The sequence below is a fragment of the Apostichopus japonicus genome, chromosome 8 (genome assembly GCF_037975245.1).
Source record: "Apostichopus japonicus isolate 1M-3 chromosome 8, ASM3797524v1, whole genome shotgun sequence".
Taxonomy (NCBI): Eukaryota; Metazoa; Echinodermata; class Holothuroidea; order Aspidochirotida; family Stichopodidae; genus Apostichopus; species Apostichopus japonicus.
This window is the reverse complement of record NC_092568.1, coordinates 41,817,211-41,839,532: the sequence shown is the minus strand read 5'-3', so window position 1 is coordinate 41,839,532 and position 22,322 is coordinate 41,817,211. Positions and strand designations below refer to the sequence as shown.

At 35.1% G+C, this 22,322-nt stretch overlaps 1 protein-coding gene across 4 annotated transcripts in view; it reads right to left on the bottom strand.

The window, feature by feature from the left end:
* The window catches only part of LOC139972072 (gamma-aminobutyric acid type B receptor subunit 1-like), a 44,344-nt gene extending 32,976 nt beyond the window's left edge, over nt 1–11,368 (bottom strand). For 2 of the 4 annotated variants that reach the window (XR_011794578.1, XM_071978973.1), the window contains exons 1-7: nt 7,214–9,248; nt 5,178–5,315; nt 3,976–4,149; nt 3,543–3,641; nt 3,159–3,224; nt 2,441–2,638; nt 296–547 (exon numbers count right to left, since the gene is read on the bottom strand). Coding sequence is in view for 1 of the 4 variants with exons in the window: in XM_071978973.1 (XP_071835074.1) it covers nt 296–547; nt 2,441–2,638; nt 3,159–3,224; nt 3,543–3,641; nt 3,976–4,149; nt 5,178–5,315; nt 7,214–7,450 (1,164 nt within the window). In the remaining 3 variants the exon portion in view is untranslated. Of the gene's footprint in view, nt 1–295; nt 548–2,440; nt 2,639–3,158; nt 3,225–3,542; nt 3,642–3,975; nt 4,150–5,177; nt 5,316–7,213; nt 9,250–10,804 lie in introns of those variants that run through there. The other 2 variants (XR_011794579.1, XR_011794580.1) reach the window with 2 other exon arrangements.
* Between the last annotated feature and the right edge of the window lie 10,954 nt (nt 11,369–22,322).

Genomic DNA, 22,322 nt, shown 5'->3' with positions numbered 1-22,322 from the left:
TCAAATATTTATGAATACTATGGTTATTTTGACAGCTGGTGACATGTTCAAAAGAGACGAAATTCAGTTGTTGTATCATTTAGTTTCAAGAAATTGCTCTTCGTCCAATCATTTTGAGGTCGCATTGTTATGATTGTTGTATATCCTAAATCATTTATCATTCGTTACGAATACATGTTTCTGCCACGTTTCCTCTTGGTCCTACCTTTAGAAAAACAATTATCAACTTGAATAAATGAATGGAATGATATAAAATCAGTATAAAAGATCAATGTGGAGGTAAAATGTCACTTACGGAAGCCCCAAAGAAATCGGTTGTTGATAATCCATCCAGGAATAGTTGATACAAGTCAACATCTGTGTAGGTAAAATCTTCAAGACGTTTAGGACTACTAGATTCCTGCATTATTCCTGCTGAGCGGTTTAATAATAAACCAATAGTCCATATTGCGTCATACGAGTAAGCTGTATAACTATTGAAAGTATAAGCTTGGTATTTAGGCCAAGTCAACCGACGTTTCATCTCTTCTACAAATCCGATTGGAGTCTTTAAATCGAACGAGAATAAAATGCAAAGATTAAACAACTTACTTAAGGTTCATGTTCACTATAGTGACCAACATAATAACACGATGTAAAGCTTCAGAGGATGAATTCACTCACCCACTCACCAGCTCACACACTCACCCAATAAACCACTCAACCACCCATGACCCACTAATTTAAAAAGGAAATATTATACTCAATATGAAAAACTAAGACTAAAGTTGAATCTAACTGGACATTGAAGCGATAGGGTCACCTAAAGTGAGCAGGATTATCATTACAAGAACCGTCACATAAGGTTAAAGGGTTGGTTTGCTTTCCTTCAATACAAACTCACAATGTAAGCAGAATACTACTACTGCAGCTGTATAGAATTAATAAAATCAACGAAATTTCTTAGAAGCTCAATGCATGAATGCATCACCAGAATGTAAATAACCTCTCGCGAACACTGATATGTACTTCACAAGCTTTGAAAACACTGCTTTACTGAAACGTTAGTGCTTTTCCAATTGTAAACACGCTACCAGAGGCGCAATCGCATTAATTATGTTGAGGGGAGGTGACCAAGAAAAACTTAAGGGGCGTTACCCCTCCCCAACTAGCCGACAGAATAAAAAAGATATCGTAGTGTACAGAACATTAATACATAACATGTATGTGCGGTATAATGCGGTATGTGCGGTACAATTCCTTAAAGAACTTGCAACATAAAGCACCATTTTCCATCCAAGCAACCTCCATTTAACCAAAATGTGTACAACGGGAGGGGTCAACCCTCCCTTTACGCCTCTCCCTAAAAGACATAATGCATTAGCTCCCAATTTAAAAATGATGGTTGCGCCTCTGTACTCTACTAGTTAAATTTCACCTTGTTATATTTTCATGTTTCATATTCATTAGTTAACATGAAATGTACGTAATTTCGTAATTTTAAATCAGTTATATCGATTGCGATGTTACTTAGTATATTGACAATAAATCAAAATGAACGATCCACATGGAGTTTCATTATTGCGAATTGCACCTCTCTTATATGTAGTGATAGCACAGCAAAAGCAGTAACCCCAATAAAACCGTTTCCATTCCACCAATCAAAACTCCCTTCACCTTCGTCATACATTCTTCTAAAAAATATATGAAGTAATATGTTTATTAAAAATCATTTATATATTTGTGGAATCAGGACTAAGTCCATTGTACAAAGCTCACGAATTCTGGGAAAGGAGGGGTTTGGGGAGCAAAAGACGTGTCACCCACTGTCTCCCGACCAGTGATCAATGTACCCTCATTCGAATAATATGGCACCGATCTTATGGGCTTCGCTCAAGTTCAGACTTTAGATCCTGTCTAAATCAACCAGTGTAGGCTATCACATATTTCAAATACACAATGGATGCGCTGACGCAGCTTTATCTATCTACTGCTCTGGTTTACCTTGCGTGATTCCATATTGAGTTCACGTCATTGACTTTCTCATGCAGTCACCAGGAAAGATAAATGGTCCTTACAATTACAATAAAAACGTAACAACTCAATGATAGGACTTTACGGGCAGATGGCTTGATGCATATGTGTGTGCATATTCCAATGTTGGAGTACAGCTGCATATAAAGTAGGATCGAATAGCAAAAAAAAACCTTTATGGAGAGATTTGAACATGTTCGGTGTCCTGATCGTGCCGATACTTTAGTTTTATTTCTCTGTATTACAGGTTACTGTTTGTAATGAATACATTGGATGGCGTACTTTTTTTCTCGGCAACATGTTGGTCTATGGTATAGGGCAACAAGAGAAAATACATGGCCTATTGGTAGTATCAATGAACAAGAAAATTCTAGTTTGAAAATAGCAAACTATATAACTAATAAAGGAACAGAAAACAGTAGCTTACGAGTCCGGAAATAGTTGCTTTCTCCAGTGGACTGATAAGTGGTACTTCCACTGCAAGAACGGTGGTTGCGTAAATGACCTCTTGCAATTCCTCTGCAGTACAGTTCACGCTGTCGTCTTCGATCAACCACCAGTTTGGCCGATACCAAAATGGTATGACCCAAACTATATGCGGACCATAATAACCGGACTTGTAAGACTGCAGATTAACAAAATATTGGCGAGTATTTACCTGACCTCAATATGTTCTTACTTTTGGTGGACGATTCAGATTGATAAAACTAATATATTAGGTTTCTTTCAACAAAAATACACATATAATCAAAATTAAACTAATGGTTAAGAAATCTTCAGATTATATCTTCACATAATACCCAGGTAATCATATAAGAGCTTTATTTTACGTTGTACTGAAGCGATCGAACTCGTTACAAGTTAATTTTTACTGTCCGTTACAGTTTATCAATGTCAAACATCCTGAACCTTTGCAACTACAATAACATAATTCGTAGCATTTTATCATTATATTTTAAATGTATATGTTTAAACGCCTATATGCTCAAATTTGGTTTAACTAGATTTGAAAAGTTGTATAAGTCCTAATACAAATGATTAACATATTTCCTACCATGTTGGTTACTTAATCCCTGTTTCATACTCTTATGCATGTTATTAATCTAGCAAAATTACTATTACATTGTTGATGGCTTTAAACTCACCTCACAAAAGATTAATCTCGTCTGAGCTTCATACACAATTGAAAATAATATCCGAACATCTTGGCTCTACAATAATATAAATATATTAATGGATAATAACATAGGAAATAACATGATTGATAGCATTGAAAATAACACCGTAAACTATATAGCAAATTGAACTGTTATAAATGAGTTAATGCAAGTATGTATTACATTGATGAATACAACATAAAACATGAAATTACTGTTGCAAATAACATGAACAACACGACATGAAAAAAATAAAATAACGTACAAAATAAATGACATTTCATTAAGTTGCTTTAAATAGTTTATATTGAAGTCATGTGATTGAGCCATTAAAACAAAAAACATGAAAATCAGTCGTTCGACCTTACTTACCTTAAGATTCTCAACTTGGTTTTCGGCTATGTCATTAATATGTTCCGGTATAATCGTTGCGTTAAGGGGCTTAACTTGCTCGATAAATACATTCTGAGCCTAGAAAATGATATTTGAAAATAAATAAAACAATCATGAGAAATAGGATATCATTATTCTTGTCTGAGAAACACTGGCAAACAACAAATACATATGGAAGAATTGTTGAAAGTCCATTTTTTATAAGGATACTTCGTGTGGTATAAATGTACTCGTGTAAATTTATTTGATTTAGAAGAGCTCTTAAGCATTTAAAATATACCTGTTTTTCTTGTTATTTAGATGTTGTTTCTTCTAATAATTTGTTTTGTCAAGAGTTAAGGCGCTGATAATACCTCAAATAAACTGATAATAGATATGTAAACATAATATGGATATTTTCGTTGCAGCGTACCTTTATGTTAGCTTCAGAACTATGTGTCAGAAAACCTATTTTCCTCCATCCATACGTTTTCATCAACCAGATATAAACTTCGTTGAATATTTTTGTAGCAATCGGAACAACACGGTAAACGTTAGGGTACTTCTCACGGTCGGCCAAATCTGGAGATAACGCTCCATAGACAATCTGATTACAGCAATAATGAACGTCAGCATTAAATAGAAACAGTTTCAGTTTCAAATAAGTTGTGAAAGGACATTAGTAAGAAGTGATGGTTGTATGTATGGAGTAACAATAACATTAAGTGTAATGACAAAAACAAAGTAAAATGGTCTGAAATATGATGATGCCAAGTTTTTTTAGACCAGAAGCGTCCAACAAAATATTCAATTATTCTTAGTCTTCACTATGATAAGTTGATCTGTTAGTCGTAATATTCAGTGAAAGTACAACTGTCAACATCAACGATAAATTACTGTACTAGCAAAGAACAGCTGAACTATCAACATCAACGATAAATTACTGTACTAGCAAAGAACAGCTGAAACTATCAGGCTCAACGATAAATTACTGTACTAGCAAAGAACAGCTGAAACTATCAACATCAACGATAAATTACTGTACTAGCAAAGAACAGCTGAAACTATCAACATCAACGATAAATTACTGTACTAGCAAAGAACAGCTGAAACTATCAACATCAACGATAAATTACTGTACTAGCAAAGAACAGCTGAAACTATCAACATCAACGATAAATTACTGTACTAGCAAAGAACAGCTGAAACTATCAACATCAACGATAAATTACTGTACTAGCAAAAAACATCTGAAACTATCAACATCAACGATAAATTACTGTACTAGCAGAGAACAGCTGAAACTATCAGGCTCAACGATAAATTACTGTACTAGCAAAGAACAGCTGAAACTATCAACATCAACGATAAATTACTGTACTAGCAGAGAACAGCTGAAACTATCAGGCTCAAAGATAAATTACTGTACTAGCAAAGAACAGCTGAAACTATCAGCATCAACGATTAATTACTCTACCATAGATTGCAACTGATGCAATCGATTTTTGGATTTCTCTGGAGGATATTGTCAAACAATAGCGCAGTGTTGAAGAGTGAGTGACGAAAAACCGGCAGTAAAATGGATTTAATCTTACAATAATACATTAATATACTATAAAAAAGATATGTAGTTACATTGATTAAATTCCAATATCTCGAAGCCGATGCAACTGATAGAGCATTAGGAGAGCAAGGTGGACTCAATACAATTATTTTTTGAGGTTTACTGTAGATATGATGAAAGAGAATCCGAGCACCAGTATTTCCAATGCACTGTTAGGAAAGGAGAGATAAAAGACCATAATTGACTGAAACATAATTGTAAGACATACAGTGATGTTGAAAGAACAACATTTCATGAAGCAAACCTGGGGAGTGGGAGACGAGGGCGGAGGGGGCAGCAGCCTATTTTCAAAATATCGTTTACAACTTCACATGCTTCAAATGAAGGGTTGTTAGTCGTGATAACAGCGAACTCCAAAGCCATCAAAATTAGTTTGGTTTAAAATTATTTAAAACATATATTGCAAAAAATTAATATGTTATATATGATGAACTTTCCTGAAAAATGTGTGCGGATAATTGGGCTTCCCCAATTAATATTATTTACTGCATGGAATAACTGATATTGAATTATTAAAAATACAACAATTAGATTATTGAAAAAAACGGGCACGGTTTTCCCTGCAAAACCTTACTATGCTATATAGTTAGAGTGCAACTGAAACTTGCAGAATACTTCGAATTAACAAAATATCCCCTGCCACCGCCACCATTACTTTCAAATGTCCAATAAATTTATGTAAAAGTTTACTTTTATTGATATTCATGTACCATGCCCATATTCTCATATATGTTACCAATATATGGACAAACTACTTGCAACCAAATGAAGAAGAAGTTGCAATTTGGTACACGGTAGCTGTATTTCATTCAATTTGAAAAATGTTAAAAAACATTCAAAATAGCCTGATGACAATTGAAAGAAAAGTTTAAATTTTTCTCATATTGTTACACATTTTTTACATCAGAATTAAATTTCGAGTTTGGAATTGGTGCCTTAATGGTTGCTTATACCATTATTATAACTGCATTGTTTAGGATGAAGCCAACCATTATATGTCATATCTTTTTCGCAAATGCTATTACTGCAATTGGGAATGCACAAGATAAAATATCTAGTCCGCGTGTGTTTGTAGGCAGTAACATGTTCCAGGTGAGTATATAATTACCAACTATCCTTTACATTTATATACCTACAAATGAACCATGCTATTTTTTTTGTGAGAGTGGAGATTCACATTGTCTTTAATGATACAAAATTACCACTATTGGAACCTTTGAACAGCTTTACAATTTTTAGGTGAGCTTATAGAGTACTACTGATATTTCTCCTTCAATTAATTATGGAATATCTAATTTTACGTCTTTTACTCAAACAAAGTTCTGACACAAGGGATTTGATCTTGTTCCAAACCCACATGAAATTTACCAGCTTATAATACTTACAAGTATTTGTGCTTACTTACAATAATTATCTCTAGTAGAAATTTTGGAACTTGTTTTCAAGAAGGTATCATTTGAAAGTGGTATCCATGTTCTTTATATGATATAACAAAAGCAAATGATAGGGAATCTGATTTTTTTGGATTTCCTATGCTCCCACTTTACAAACTTGTTCTCCCTATGATGGCTTGGTGGGCGTTGTTTTCAACGTCATTAGGGGCCTTGTTGGTGAAATGATGGGTTATGTGGGATGTGCAATTTGAAAGAATTAAAAAACGTTTTATAGTCTTACTGGGTGTCTCTGTTTCCCAATGACAGATAAGTAATATTCCAAAGGATTTATTGTCTTATTAATGATTAAGATTTCAATAATTTATCCACGAAGGAAAGCCTGTTTTAATTACAGAATTCCACTGAGATGCGATTCTAACCATGAAGCTATATTCAATCACCCATATCTTGAGTTAGACATAAGATATTCAGATGGCTTTTCTAACAATCTGTAATATTTCTCTTGTCAGTTTAAGTCTTACGCTGTGTTGTTACCGTAATATCCCTTTAAATTCAAAGCAGTGATTCATATTCTCGAGATAATATGTCACTTTAATTTGAAATTATGAAACAAAAGGAAGCAATTCGATTAGCACTGAAACATGTAAACATACCTGTGAATCATTCCAAACCATCTTAAGCTCGTAATCTGGTAGAATATCTGATCGGTTGTTGATCTGTTCCAGGGCTAATTCAGCTGATACCAGACATCCAGAACCATCCCATCCTCCTGTCATGGACATCATTCCCCCAATATAGAGAGGAATCTTCGATGAATTGTAACAAAAAACAGGCGGAACTAAACACAAAACAATGATCAACACACAAAGAGTGCGTAAATGACTGGCCATTGTCCAATTCGAAAGTTTGACTACTCAACATGAGTAAAAAATGTCAGAAAATTCCGCACAATGTCCCTCCTTTAAATGCCAATGATATTTCCTACCAAATCAATCTTCCGAAACCAGAATGCAATAATTTCAATATGTTCAAATAAATGTTAGTCGAATATCAACTTAAAGTAGTGATAAAGCTTCATTTGTGGATGAACGTGCCCTGGACTTCATCTATATAGTCAACTTGCCTGGATTAATCGACACCTAGTACAATGCCGGGTATCGTCTTCTGGGTTAAGTTTCACGCAGTGGAAGGTAGAGTTCTCTTGTCTTAACGTAGCGCAATCTTCTGAAATATGTTCGGTGATGCAATTGGCTCTTGCAATATCCTTTCCCACTCGATAAAAGAACGGCTATGAAATACAATAGTCCAAACTGACTCCTTGTTTCATAGTTTAAACGACTATGTTTGTTAATAATATATTACAGCAGTTAGCTTAATCGCTCTAGGTAACCTTGGCATGATAAGTGTATATGTTCATCAAAGTACATGAGATTGTCAAATAGTTTGCAAAGGAGGTTCTTCAATAATGTCAAGTATCCGTGGCGTAATACAATTGTTAAATCTGACGCGAAAATAGTAAATATGAAGCGGAAAGTTCCGAGCCAAATGGTCACGACTAGTTTATCCTGTATAAGAAGAAAATAGAGCGACAAGTGCGGAAATGTACGATCGGTCCAATCAAAATTGCCTCAGTTTTCCTATCCTGGCTGCAGTCAGATCAACCGTAATGAGATTATCTGTTTCTCTTTGCTTTCAGAAATGCATGGTAACGATCTTGTGCCAAATAACAACGTACGTGAATTGCTTTGTAAACATGATATTGGTATTTTCGTGAAGGTCATTTGACTTAAACAATTTTTTGGCGAAAAAAGTCAACTCACATTGATTTACCGCAGAAGAGGTCACACGAGAAAGGTTTTTCTTTTTGCTTGTGATATGATCATATCTTTAGTTTTCCTATTTGATTTCTTATATCTGATTTGAGGTTCAATGTTTGGAGTTAACAACGTAACAATCGATGTGTATCATGAAAGCCTGAACGATGAAAACATCACCGGTACAAAGTCAAACATCTCAATTTTCTACTGGATAATATTAACCTTCCCATATCAAGCTCCATTTGTGATAAAAATGACATTTATACGTAGTCATGCGTAGATATCTTTCGCACGTTTTTTCTTATTTACTTATATTTTTGGCACTTATTTAGGAAATATTCATCAAGTGCGTCATAATTTCAAGGCCTAGATTAATATGCATTCTCAAAATTTATAAATTGCAAGCTTTCCATCTAAGCTTTACCTAAATCATTGATTATATTACCATTCATTAGAGTAATAACTTTCATCATTAGCTATTAAGAAGAAGGTCATCATACTTATTTCACCTTGGGTAAGTAGAAGACCAAGATAGTGACGGTAGTGCAGCAGATAATCAGGGTGGATATAAATATAAAGATCGCAGTGGGTGTGTTCTTGAGGAGGAATGTCAAGATGAGACCACAGGCACCAACTAGGATTATATTATAGATGCAGATGGCGACCTGCTTTTCCTCTCTCACTTCGTGTAGTTTGCTTAAAAACTGATTGTCTATAAAATATCAAACAAGATGAACCTTCCTTCTTTGGAACTGATGTCATGAAAAACACTAAGAGACCAGACGAATGAAGAGATTCGTTAGATACAACGTTTTGGTAAGCTGGGCGATAATCGTCACATGTGCGTGAGTGTGTACGTTATGGAAATGTTATGTAATTGATAGACACGTAGCCTACATAGAAATGAAAATAAATAGTTACACAAATTTGTGAGATGATCATAGAATTAAAAAAAGAGAAAACTTAAAGCAAATAAAAGTATAACAATGTGTATCATTATTTTTGATGTTTCGTATCAATTTATGCTGTCTTATATGTGACATGAGACTATCTACGACAGTATAGGATGTTTTTACAATTAGACCATCCAGGTAAAGATATGATGTAGTTGAGCCAACATTATGATGTCATATAGTGGTATGTGACAGTACACCGCCGCATATGATGTTCCGAAGACAGCGTTATGATGACTTATTTGGGATATATGAACATCCACAACTGCATATGATGTGTGTAAGCATGTGACCACGTAGGGAAGCATAAGATGTTGTATACCAACCTTACGATTAAATACATGAGGTATGTGGCCATACACGGCAGCATATGATTTTTTTAAGCCATCCTTATGATATCATATATATATAAATATATGATATGTGAACATCCAACAAAAGATGTCTGTACGCATGTGTCCATCTAAAGCAGCATTTGATGTTGTTAAGCCAATCCTATGATAACATATATGAAGTATGTACCCATGTACCACATCATATGATGTTGTTAGCCATCCTTATGGTGACATATATGTGGTATGTGGCTATCCAGGGCATCATGTGATGTCGTTAGGCCAACCCCACGATGGCTTATCTATGATATTAGACCATACACAGTAGCAAATTATGGCCAACCTTATGATGACATATATGAGTTATATGGATATCTTTGCACAGCAGCATATGATGTCGTTGAGCAAACCCTATTATGGTATATATGGAATATATGACCTACCGTGGCATCGTATGATGTCGGTCAACCTTATGATGTCAAATGTATGATATAAAACTATGCACGAAAACATATGATGTTTAGCCATATTGTTCACCAGACATAGTGAAATTAAACTCAAAAGGAAATTTGCTTGTTCTATTTTTTATTTTTCGTTGCTCATCTCTATATCTCTCTCTTTTTCTCTTTCTCTTTTTCTCAGTCTTTTACAAGTTGTGTTCTGTCTTATACTCATTTCTCACTCAACCTTTTTCTCTGAAGAACAGTTTACAACTGACCACTGTCACTAGAAACACACTATTCTGTAACTCAATATAATACATGCTAATTTTACATAACAAAAACAGAATGGTTGGGAAAACAATTGATGGCATTTTGAAAGCATTTGCCTATTACATAACATAGCAGGTGCAAAATTGTTAGACTGCTTGACTCTCTAGAACACTTATGATGACCTTTGTGAGGTCTGTGGACATTCATGTAATACTTTTGAAATGAGGACATTTAAGCATTAAGCATTAATATATATATATATATATATATATATATATAAATATATATATAAATATATATATATATATATATATATATATATATATATATATATATATATTAGACCAACGCAAATATGTCACAATGACAGAAGTAGCATTGATCGATACAGGTGGCAAAAGCCTACAGTGGAATTACGACATGCCTTACCGGTTTCGAAACTCTGGACATACAATCAGCGTCCATACCCTTGTTGGTTAGGATATCCGGGTTCCTATTCTGATGGAGGCTGGAAATGTTTTCACTGTTCTGGATTTTGTAACTCACTACAAGTTCGATGATATTTCATGGTGAAATAAAAAGGGATTCTTATTTAGTAGTTTATTTAATATTTTATTCAATATTTTTCCAATAATTGTCAACATATATCACAAACGAGCTAAAACGCCATATAACACACCGAGGAGCCAGTTATTCGCATTTCTCCAAAGCTTATAACGAGAAAAGATAACCGTGGTCAACTTTACTTTCCGCACGATTTTTGTAGGCATATCCTTTTTTACTTTAGGGCTTGTAAATCGCTGTTTCATGTCAACTTTTATAGGTGAATTAACAATACTCTTTCCAGTCGCAGACCAATTAACCATTGATTAAAACGATTAAGTCATGTAGTGTTACATACACTACGACTCATGAAAGTCAAACACATTTCGATCAAAGAAGTTGTTGGATCCTAACGCTCTTCATATGCTGTATCTCTTTCAGAGTTTCTCGTAGAAGGGAGCTCGGACAAGTTAGCACTCATGCAAACCAAAGCTGGATTTGCAAAAGAAAAAGAACAACACCCTAGTTAAGAAATGCCTTCTTACAGATAACTTAGTAATGCACGACAATTTCCATTAGATCGGGAGGATTTCCATAGCAACCTACAAATTTTGAATTGATTACCAATAAAATGTAATTACTTCATGCATGAAAATTGACTTTTCATTCAGTACTCCCTTTTAGTAAATGTTCGTGTCTCAATAATGAAGTTCTTGTAGTGTATTCGGTCGCATTAGTTTGTTTAAGTGTGTACTGGTACATTATGCTTCAATTATGATCACAATAAACTGCTTTTGCGTGTGCGTTTGTGTATGTGTGTGTGTATTTGTATTCCGTCACCCCTTAAAGGTTGTTGTCATTATTCTCTATGTATTTTTTTTCACACACTGGCATCATAATTGCAATAGTGTCAATGCACCTTCGTGGTTAACCTTGATCAATCGAGACATATATTTTGAACTCTTTGAAGGATGGAAGTGTTACTCTGTCCTGTAAATAATACTGTGTGACGGATAATGTTCCCAAAGGCGTAAAAGGCGGGGCTGGGGCCTGGGGCTGTGGGCTGGGGGCTGGAGAGCTGGGGGCTGCGGCGCCCAAACCAAATATTTGTTGTGAATAGTCGGGCAATATGCTGAGAATTTTTTCGGGCACTTACTCAAAGAAAAATAAAATTGTAATGTGTTTTACAACGGTTAAACTTATATAATTATTATCATTATTATTGTGACGACTTACCAAAAATTAAAACTAATATGGAAGGGTTATAACACTGAAAATGATTGTATGTAATTGGCATGCGATGTAATAACCGATGCATGCCTATATGATATGTACATGAACATATTGAACGCGTGCGGAGCAAGTCATTACAGGCCCCCCCCCCCCCGAATCAAATTAGGCTTCTACGCCTATGAATGTTCCCATACACGAATTAAAACAACATGCACCACTGTGACCTTTGTTACGTATGTAAACATATCTCGTTCCACATTGTGGCTGTGATTTCTGTCCACGGTCTTGTTTGTTGATGATATTCAAATTGTTCGTATTAAAGCGTAAATGTTCCAAATATATATATATACTGCACAGAGTTGTTCTTATATTACATGGTTTGTCACTTCATGTGACTTATAATAGACAAAACATTGCAAGCATACATAAGGGTCCTGCATTTACTAATGAGCGATAAGAAATCAAAACACCCAAGCGTTTGAAACAGATTTAGTGAAATATTTAAGAAACTTTTTCCGTTTTACAAGTTTGCAAAATCTGATAGGTATTCTTCACCAATCGAACACCAACCATTATTATACTAGAAAACAGACATTTGGTCCTATTTCTTATTCTTACAAAGAAGGTAGTCAAGGATGTGTGCATCACTAAATTAAGTTGTTCTCATGCATTACAGCTATTTACCGTTCCGGTGTTATATAATGGTCTCTCGGTATAGTGGCCGATTCAGGTCTTTTACATAAAATGTATCGTAGGAGTTACCCTACGAAACCTGTCAGTTGCATTAAAGCTCAAACACACTTCAGCTTAAAGCGATTATAAAGTTCAAGTCAATTTGTCCTTGATTTATTTGCTCCTTCTATTCTTCACGAATTATCAGTAAAAGAAAAATCGCCTTATATGGAGGTTAATTAAACAAAGGATTGGGATTTTTTTTCTGATGCCAATCCAGATCCGACTAAACGATTAGAAGGCAATGTAAAATAATGTTGATGTTGAAGTTAATTGCAAAGTAAAGCCTACAAACCATTAAGTTGTCCGCATTTACATTTAACGGTTTTAAGTATGAAACCATAGCCTAAAGTAGCTCCATAAAGTATCTTGGGATATTCTCATCACAAGGATGCCAGTTTTCGCAAAGGTAATATAATACATCTACATAGAATAATATAATCAACATGATTTTTCATTTGTAAATTTTCAAATACCTGGGTAGGATTTTTTTGCAATTCATGCAGAGGATTTGTCACGTCGGTTTGTGTTAAACAAACCCAAGCAAAAAATAATGTACATAACATCGATGAGTTTTGTGACCAATATCTTTCGAAAATTGTGTTCGTAATAGCAACAATGAAACTATAAACTTCTTCTGACAGAGGATTTTTTTGTTTATCTTTCCTTTCGTATTGCCCAGGTATTAGACGTTTTCTAACCAATTTCTCATGAGTTTTACTGAACAGTGTGACTTAGATGACCAATATACATTTTAGAAGAAAGGGAATTTAAGTCTCAGTATTTGCATACAACAAATTTGCAAAACATCTTATTTTTGCTTTAGGGAACGAGAATTGAAGCTTTGGACGAAAAATGGCTTATAATATCACTTTCAAATTAACATTTTATATGGCAGTGTCATCTTATAAGTAACCCACAAGGTCAACGTAGCTGATATAATGATAAGTCCTTCTATGATGTTCTTATCGTCATTGTCACTTTATCCTTTTTTTGTTTGTTTCCGGATTAACTCAATAGAAGTTCTATCTTTCTGTTGAGTCGATTTGCATATGCCTTATCTATCTGTTGCGTCGATTTGCATATGCCCAATCTTAGTTCATAAGATTAAGTGACTTCAGTATTTCCCTTTCAGGTTATTAAAATTTGCAAGACTGTGAGATGCCTTCTCAATCTTTTAATCCTTATGATATACATATCTGCCAAGTTTGACATTGAGTTTGCTTGCGCTTACTAGATAAATTCACGAAATACTTGGACGAAATGCTCATTGTATAATCAACAACAACAGTCAGAAATCAAGAACAGATATGTTGGTTTTAGGTACTTTTTAAAGGATATATTGATTATGAAAATATACTTTAAACTTTATAATTTCTAGTCTGACTATTTTTTTAAGTGACACAAACGACGCCATGTATCTCAATCATTCATTTATTTGTTTTATCGCCAATTGTGCTCAAAGGGAAAGGAAGTCTCCTAAAAAGTCATAAAAGACTTAACAAGGTAGGAGACTCCCTGGGAGAAAAGAAAAGAAAAATGAACAAATATTTATAATACAGAATATACGTAATGATTAAATATACAGTAATAATATTATACAGTAATACAGTAATAAAATATTACTAGTACGAGTTAACAAATTCCTTTTTCAAATGTCTGATGAATGTGGGTTTTGAAGTTATGAACTTCAATTTTTTTGATAGATCATTCCAGATTTGTATTGCTCTGTTACGAAGACCGAATTTCCCTATGTTACTATGGTAAAAATTGCAATGAGCGTTGTTGGCTTGTCTTGTGTGATGGTTACGTAAGACTCTGTTACTACAAATAAAGTCATTAAAAGTGACTGGCAGTAATCCATTCCATGCTTTGTAAGCAAAGGTAGCAACCTTGACTGTTATAATATCACCGAGTTTTAATAAATTTAGGGACTTGAATATTCCACTAGTATGTTCAAGTGGTGGGGCATTAGCAATGTGACGTATAGCCCTCTTTTGGAGAATATTTAGGCGGTCAATGTTAACATTGTATGTACCAGACCAAATAGTTGTACAATAGGATAAGTGTGGCAGAACTAGTGTTTGATAAAGCATTCTAAGGACATGTATGCTGTGGGAGGAAATATTTCAGTTTAGATAATATACCAGTATTTTTTGCTACAGTGTTACATACTGACGAAATATGGTTATTCCAAGAGAGTTTGCTATCAATATTAATACCAAGAAACTTAGTTTCAGTTACACATTTAATTATTTTACCGTCCATCGTAATATCCTTATCCCAACGAAATGCTCTTTTGCTACTAAAAACAATATACTTAGTCTTATCAATATTAATACTTAATTTGTTTGCTGCGAACCAATCACAGAACTTATCCAGTTCACAAGAGACAGTACTTTGGAGTGAATTTACGTTCTTCGAGTGGAAGAAAAGATAGGTGTCATCGGCAAATAAGACCGTATGAGCGATGTTGGAGACATGGCAGATATCATTAACGTAATATAATAAACAACAAAGGACCTAACACAGATCCCTGAGGCACACCACATGCGATTTCACCAAGTCCAGAATTTGAATTTTTGTATGTAGTGTATTGTAACCTATTTGTGACATAACTGTCTAGCCAATTTAGGGTAGTTCCTCTGATTCCGTAGAAAGATAGTTTGGATAATAAGATGGAGTGGTTAATTGTGTCGAATGCTTTGGACAGGTCGAGGAAGACGCCGATGCAAGTGTTGTCATTATCGAGATTAGTGTAAAGTCTGTCAATAGCATCTGCCAGAGCAAGTTCAGTAGAATGACCAGGGCGGAAACCATACTGTTGGTTACAAAGAATGTTGTACTTGCACATAAAATCGTAAATACGATTGAAAATTAACCGTTCAATCAGTTTTGAAAAACATGATAACAGTGATATAGGGCGATAATTTTGATAAGAACTCGTGTCACCTTTTTTGAAGATAGGCACTACTTTTGCGACTTTGAGTTTGTCAGGAAATATGCCAGTATTAAAAGAGATATTACAGATGTGAGTCATGGGTTTTGCAATAAAATGAATAACATGTGTAATAATACCTGGCTTAAAACCATCGTAACCCGCTGCCTTATTTGATTTTAAGTTGGAGCTTGCTATTTTAATGAACTCAGCTTCAGTAACAGGATAACTGAAACGAGAGTGGCTGTTTATGCTGTCATTCATGTGAATGAGTTTTTCAGCAGTGTTCTTACTTTTAATCTTACTGGCAAGTTCCTGGCCCAAGTTGAGAAAAACATTATTAAAATGATTTGCTACTTCTTTATCATCACTAACTAGTTGATTGTTTTCATTAAAGGCAGTGGGATAATTGGAATGCTTATTTTGTCCGAGAATTTTCTTTACAGTTGTCCATGTTTGGCCAATATTGTTTCTGCTATTGTTAATCTTATTACAATAGCATAATTTCTTTGACAAACGAATAATCTGGTTAAGTTTGTTCCGGTATATAGTATAGGTTGACTTACTGTCATTAGTATTGTTCTTTAGGTAGCGTCTATAGAGCTGGTTTTTCTTATTATGGATTTTAAGATTCCATTAGTTATCCAAGGGTGTTTCTTTTTCCTCCTTTTTGTTTTGCTGATGGTATGCAATGGAAAACAGGTATTGTACGTTGAATTAAATAAATCAAAGAAAGCACTATAAGAAGTGTTAGCGTCAGGCTTAGTAAGCACTTCATCCCATGTTTTACTTTTAATTTCAGAAATAAACTTATAGATGTTCTTATTGCTATAGTTACGGACTTGCAATGGGTTGTACCTGACTGTACTCTGATTTACAGGGGCATGAAGAAAAATAGGAAAATGGTCACTAATATCTGTAATAAGTATTCCAAATGTCATTAGAGAATCAACATTGGTTAAGATGTTGTCAATTATGGTGGCAGAAGATGGGCTAACCCGAGTAGGTTTACTTATCGTGGGATAAAACCCGCTCGAATAAATAAGGTTAATAAAGTCAGTAGATATGCTTGCTTTAGATAAATCAATATTAAAATCTCCCATAATATAGGTACTGCAGTGGTTATTAGCGATGGTGCTAAGGATAAGCTGCATATTTTTGTTGAAATCATCATTCGAACTGTTGGGAGGTCTGTATACAAAACCAACGATAAGTTTTCGTTACTAGGTGTACTCGTTTCAATGAATATAGCTTCAATAGAATTGTTTAAAATAGACAAATCTGTACGGTGTTTAAAATTAAAGTCATTATTTATGAAAAGGCAGACACCACCATCCCTTCTTTCATTACGATGCTGTTCAATTAGTGTGTAGTTTTCAATCTTAATAAGAGGAGATATATCATTCGTAAACCACGTTTCAGTAAAACCAATTATGGAAAAATCTTGATTTAACAAAGAGATAAAAGTAGCAATATCGGAAAAGTGTCTCTTTAGACTACGACTATTGTGATGTAGTAATGATATGCACTTATGGGATGGTGAGTTATTAAAAGAATCGATGTCATAGTACTTACAAGATACATTATTTTCGCTCATGTCTTCCGTGGAATTAGTGTTAAAAAGCATAATGGCTAGTATACAGTAAAGTTTGATTGCCATTTTAACTGTAACGGATTGAGTCCAATAGTAATTTCAGTTAGTTTCTATGGCCTCCTTTATTAGCAGTTTCTGTCTGTCCTTTCTCCTTAGTGCGGAAATTGTAGGTTTTCTCGATCGCTGGTTGTGTGGTTTTCTTTTGTTGACTAGTTAACTTCTTCGGTATAGTGTAGACTTCATCAGTTGAAGCTGCACGCAAAAAAATGGAGTGTTGAATTTTAACACTTTCCAGGTGTAACCGTTCACCCTACACCTGAAGGGTTACTCTGACCCTGAGTAGGGTTACATAATTTATGTAGCGTGGATTTTTTAACACCTGCAGAAGTGTACTTTCAGTTCGAGCATTCCGATTGGTCAAACCTCCCGTCAGCTGGATTCTTAGTGTAAGTTAAGTGTTTAAACGATACCACCGTACCGTGAACACACATTTACCGTACCTAGCAATACTTTACCAGTTTGTCGACATTTATCGTTACTAAATGTACTATAGTAACCACAGCCATGTATACGTTCAAGCCACAAAACGTTACGTACTCAGTGTGCGATAACGAGCTACAATGGCATGAAAATGACGTTATAGGAGACTGGGGCCTGGAAGAATTGATTGAAAAATTCGAAGGTATGTTTTGATATTATGTAAGTGTACATGACAAGAACGAGATATGCTTAGAGACCCACGACTAAGCTGGGTAGACGAATGCATTTGAATCGCTTGCGTTACGTAGACCTAACGTTAAAGTCATACTATAAGTTAACATAATAGGCTAGCTGCTGTTTGTCATAGTCAACTCATAATTGTCAACGAATCAGTGTAGCCTACATACAAGTAAACATTAAACGGAATTGCCTTCGGACTGACGGAGGACTTTGGTCTAGGCCTTTATTGTAATCTAGTGCATTCTATTCCTTTTTGTGCGTTAACCGTAACTTCGTTTACCCTGCGAGTCACTTTTTTAAGTAGTACTAGGCCTACTACTAGGCCTAGTACTAGTAGGGTATACTTAGGCTATTTCAAGACAATGCATTTTAAATAGCATCGGGCATGGGCCTATAGTTACGCTGGTACTATGTTCAATAAGGGATAAACATATATTCATGTAATGCAATATATAATTACCACTAATTGCCATTTTAGCTTGTAAGTTGTAGCAAGTAGGCCGAAGCTGATGTGGATTGGTGATACTTTTAGACCTAGACCCAACTATAATTTAGCTATATTATGGAAGTGATCTAGCTGTTATAATTCATAGCAATCTACACAATTGCATACAGTGGGAGTGAGCATTATTTTAAGCATTGTTAACATGATGCATTGGTTATAAAAGTTGCCTACCTTGTCTGATGAAAGTTTAATGCAAGTTCCTGTTTTGACAAGTAATCACTATAGGCCATCTGGCTTTCTAGATTCAAACGTACTTGAAGAAGTTAGAATCACAACTGATTAAATTGTGGGCATTTTCTTTAGGAATGTTCATGTTTTGTGAGGGGTACATGTAAAAAACTGCTTATGCTCCAAGAAGGTTTTAACACAACTTCATTATGATGGGAATTTTCTTTTCTTTTCTTTGTTGTTACTTAGGAAGCATCAACTTGGAATTCTATTTGCAAAAGATTTCAGAAAGACCTCAGCAATATGTGTTACTTCTTGGAGGAAGCAAAATACACCCCAAGCAGTCATTTGTGATCATCCAGAGACATGCCCTACCCCAGAGGACATTTATGAAGCCATTGATGTTTGCTTCAAATTATTCTACGTGTTAAATCTGAATTATACCAAATTGCAAGTCTCGGTGCCTGGGAATTTTTCCAAAAAGTTGTCTACAAGTTGCCTGGTGGTGTGAAACGCAACCAGATTCGAGATTTTTATGCTCACCGTGCCGACAAAAAAGACAAAGTTACTGCAGTTTAGCAGTTGTCATAGACAGAACTCCATGTTTCCTCATCTCACGGATCAGAATGTATGTAAAGTTGTTGCTTATTTGGAATTGTCTTTGGGAAGAGTTTTTTCTTTGTGTTTAATTTGGAATACCAAAGGCACGAGCCAACAACAAAGACAAAGAAACTGCAGTGTAGCAGTCATCATAGACAGTACTCCACGTTTTCTCTTCCCACGGATCAGCATATATCTAAAGTTGTTGCTTATTTGAAATTGACTTTGGGAGGAGTTGTTTCTTGCGTTTAATCTGGAATACCAAAAGGCATTTGCCAACAACAAAGACATAGTCACTGTAGTGTAGCAGTCATCATACACAGCACTCCATGTTTTCTCATCCCATGGATCAGAATTTTTCTAAAGTTGTTGCTTATTTGAAATTGACTTTGGGAAGAGTTGTTTCTCTGTCTTTAATCTAGAAACCAAAGGCATGTGCAAAAAAAATAAAGACCAAGTAACTGCACTGTAGCATTTGAAAATGTTGGCACTTTTAAGTTGACTTAATTCCACAAGACAATACTTTTATAGCCTAAATTGTTCGTTTTACATTTAATGAGATATAATAAATGGACCTCTGGAATAGGAAGGTAGTAGGGTGTTTAATTGCTGAAAATCTCACATTCTGAATTGTTTGTGTTGTCATTGCTTTTTGCTCTCTCTTAAATGTAACTTTCTGCTGCGAGCGATTCAAACATGCATCCATATTGATTACCTAATTACTAAGTAATAATTAACCTAAAACCTGTATAAAATATTTACTAAACGGGTGCGATGTAAACTTTTCTGGCAAAATTTTACATAACAGTATTGTATTTGCGTTACATAATAAACATGTAAAACTTTACAAACCAGCAGTTAAATATACATCCAGAAGTATAAACGAGAGAGCACTATTGTGTGTTGAGAGTCCATTAAGTATCATCTTGACACAGATGACAAATGAACATTATATGGTGGTAATTCTACTCACTGAAGCAGAACTTTGACACCCAGAAGGCCAAAAAATGTGCACTAGAGTGTTAATTATACTCCCTGAAGTGCAATTTTGACACCCAGAAGTGCTAACAAATGAACACTTTATGGTGTTAATTTTACTTCCTGAAGTGTCATGTTGACACCCAGAAGTTTTAACAAATGAACACTTTATTGTGTTAATTTTACTCCCTGTAGTGTACCTTCAACACCAGGAAGTGTTATTTTGACACTTGTATGGGTGTTGTTAAGGTAACACTCGCAAAGTGTTATATTATGTTACACTTCTGAAGTGTTAATTTAACCCGGTGGGTGTTGTCCCTAATCCAAACAGGGTGGGGTGTTAAATTTAACACTTTACGATTCAAATTTAACACTTCATTTTTTTGAGTGTGCTCTCTTCATTCTTGTGTTTTCTGTTGCCGAGGATCAAGTTCTCGCGGGTTGGGAACTTGATGTTGTAAGTAGGTTTTCCTTCTGCGTTTTATTATATTTATCTGCCGGTTTGGTCTGTTTGTTATTGCTATTTTCACCATGTCTTTGCTTTGGTGAATCTTCGCTTTCTATGCCCGGGACGATCGAAGTTTCACTTTCGCCTGTGTCTAAGTTCGATCCAGTGGCCTGATCTGTCACTTGACTGTCTTTTCCGGTGCCTACTTTAAGGTCAGGTTGATTTTGAACTTCATCATTGTTCCCTTGATCGGATTCTCTTGTTGTTTCATTGTCTTGCTGATCCTCCATGGTCTCTTGCTCGTAATCTTCTTCGTATTCAGTGCAGTTGAAGCTTTTGTGGCCAAAGCGATGACAGTTAAAGCACTCTATTGTTGGGCATCTTGATTCGGAGTGTCCCAGCTCATCACATTGTTTACATCTATAGTTTGGGCAGTTTCTCATTATATGATCCTCTCCCAAGCAATTGTTGCAAACCCTACTTTGGCCATTGTGTTTGAGTCTTATATGAATGCCTCCAATAACAACAGCATGTGGTAGACTTTTTACCTTGCTTGGTAATTCAAGCCGTTACAAATCGTGTTTGTTTTGTATGTTGGGAAAATCATTGTAGAATTTATGAGTCCATTCAGATCGAATTTTGCAGCCAAGTTCTGTTAATTTGTCGGTTAGTTCAGAATCATCAATAAAGACAGGGACGTTGAATAAACTTACAGTCAATATATGTTTCGTTACACCCATCACGACGCAATCTTCTTTCCCAATTTGTATACCCGACTCCTGTAACAATTCGGCATCCTTCACGTTTTTAAGTGTGACAATCCATTGCCCAGAAACTTTAACACATCCGATGTTCTTCCTTCCGACGTCACTTGAGATAGCATTTATCACATCAATAGCGTTAAACGAGCAATCAATTATTTTTATGCTATTCTCCTTTAGGTTGTTGATTTTCTGCCGTTGCTCCATACTAACAGGTGGGCGGTGGCTAGAATTCGCAGAACTCATATCTGTAGCAAAGGACTGACTTGCGCCGAAAGACGCAGCCGCCTCAAATTCTGTAAACTGGTTTTCTTTCAAAAGTGTTCCAAATTCAATTTACCAACCAATTAAATAAAGTGAATCGTTTGTGCAATCCGGTAACTAGCAAATCTCCAATTTCGATAATTTCAGCTATCAAATGGCGGAAAAAATCGTATAAATTTGAGAGACATAAATTGTGACATGTTCGCGGCTCACGAACACTCACGAACGCTCACGAACACTCATAATCGAGAGCTTATAATCCAGCAGTAGATATAGAGTATTGTCTTCGTTAATTAAGATGTCCTGAGAACAATAGATGTTCAAGAGAGTCCATTAACTATTGAAGTGTAACATATTGACAGAAGAAAGAAAAAAGCGGTAAGCTTCCAAAATGCATTTGTTTAAAACGTCTATTTTTCCACATACTGATAACATGATATAAATATCATAAATCGTCTAGTAA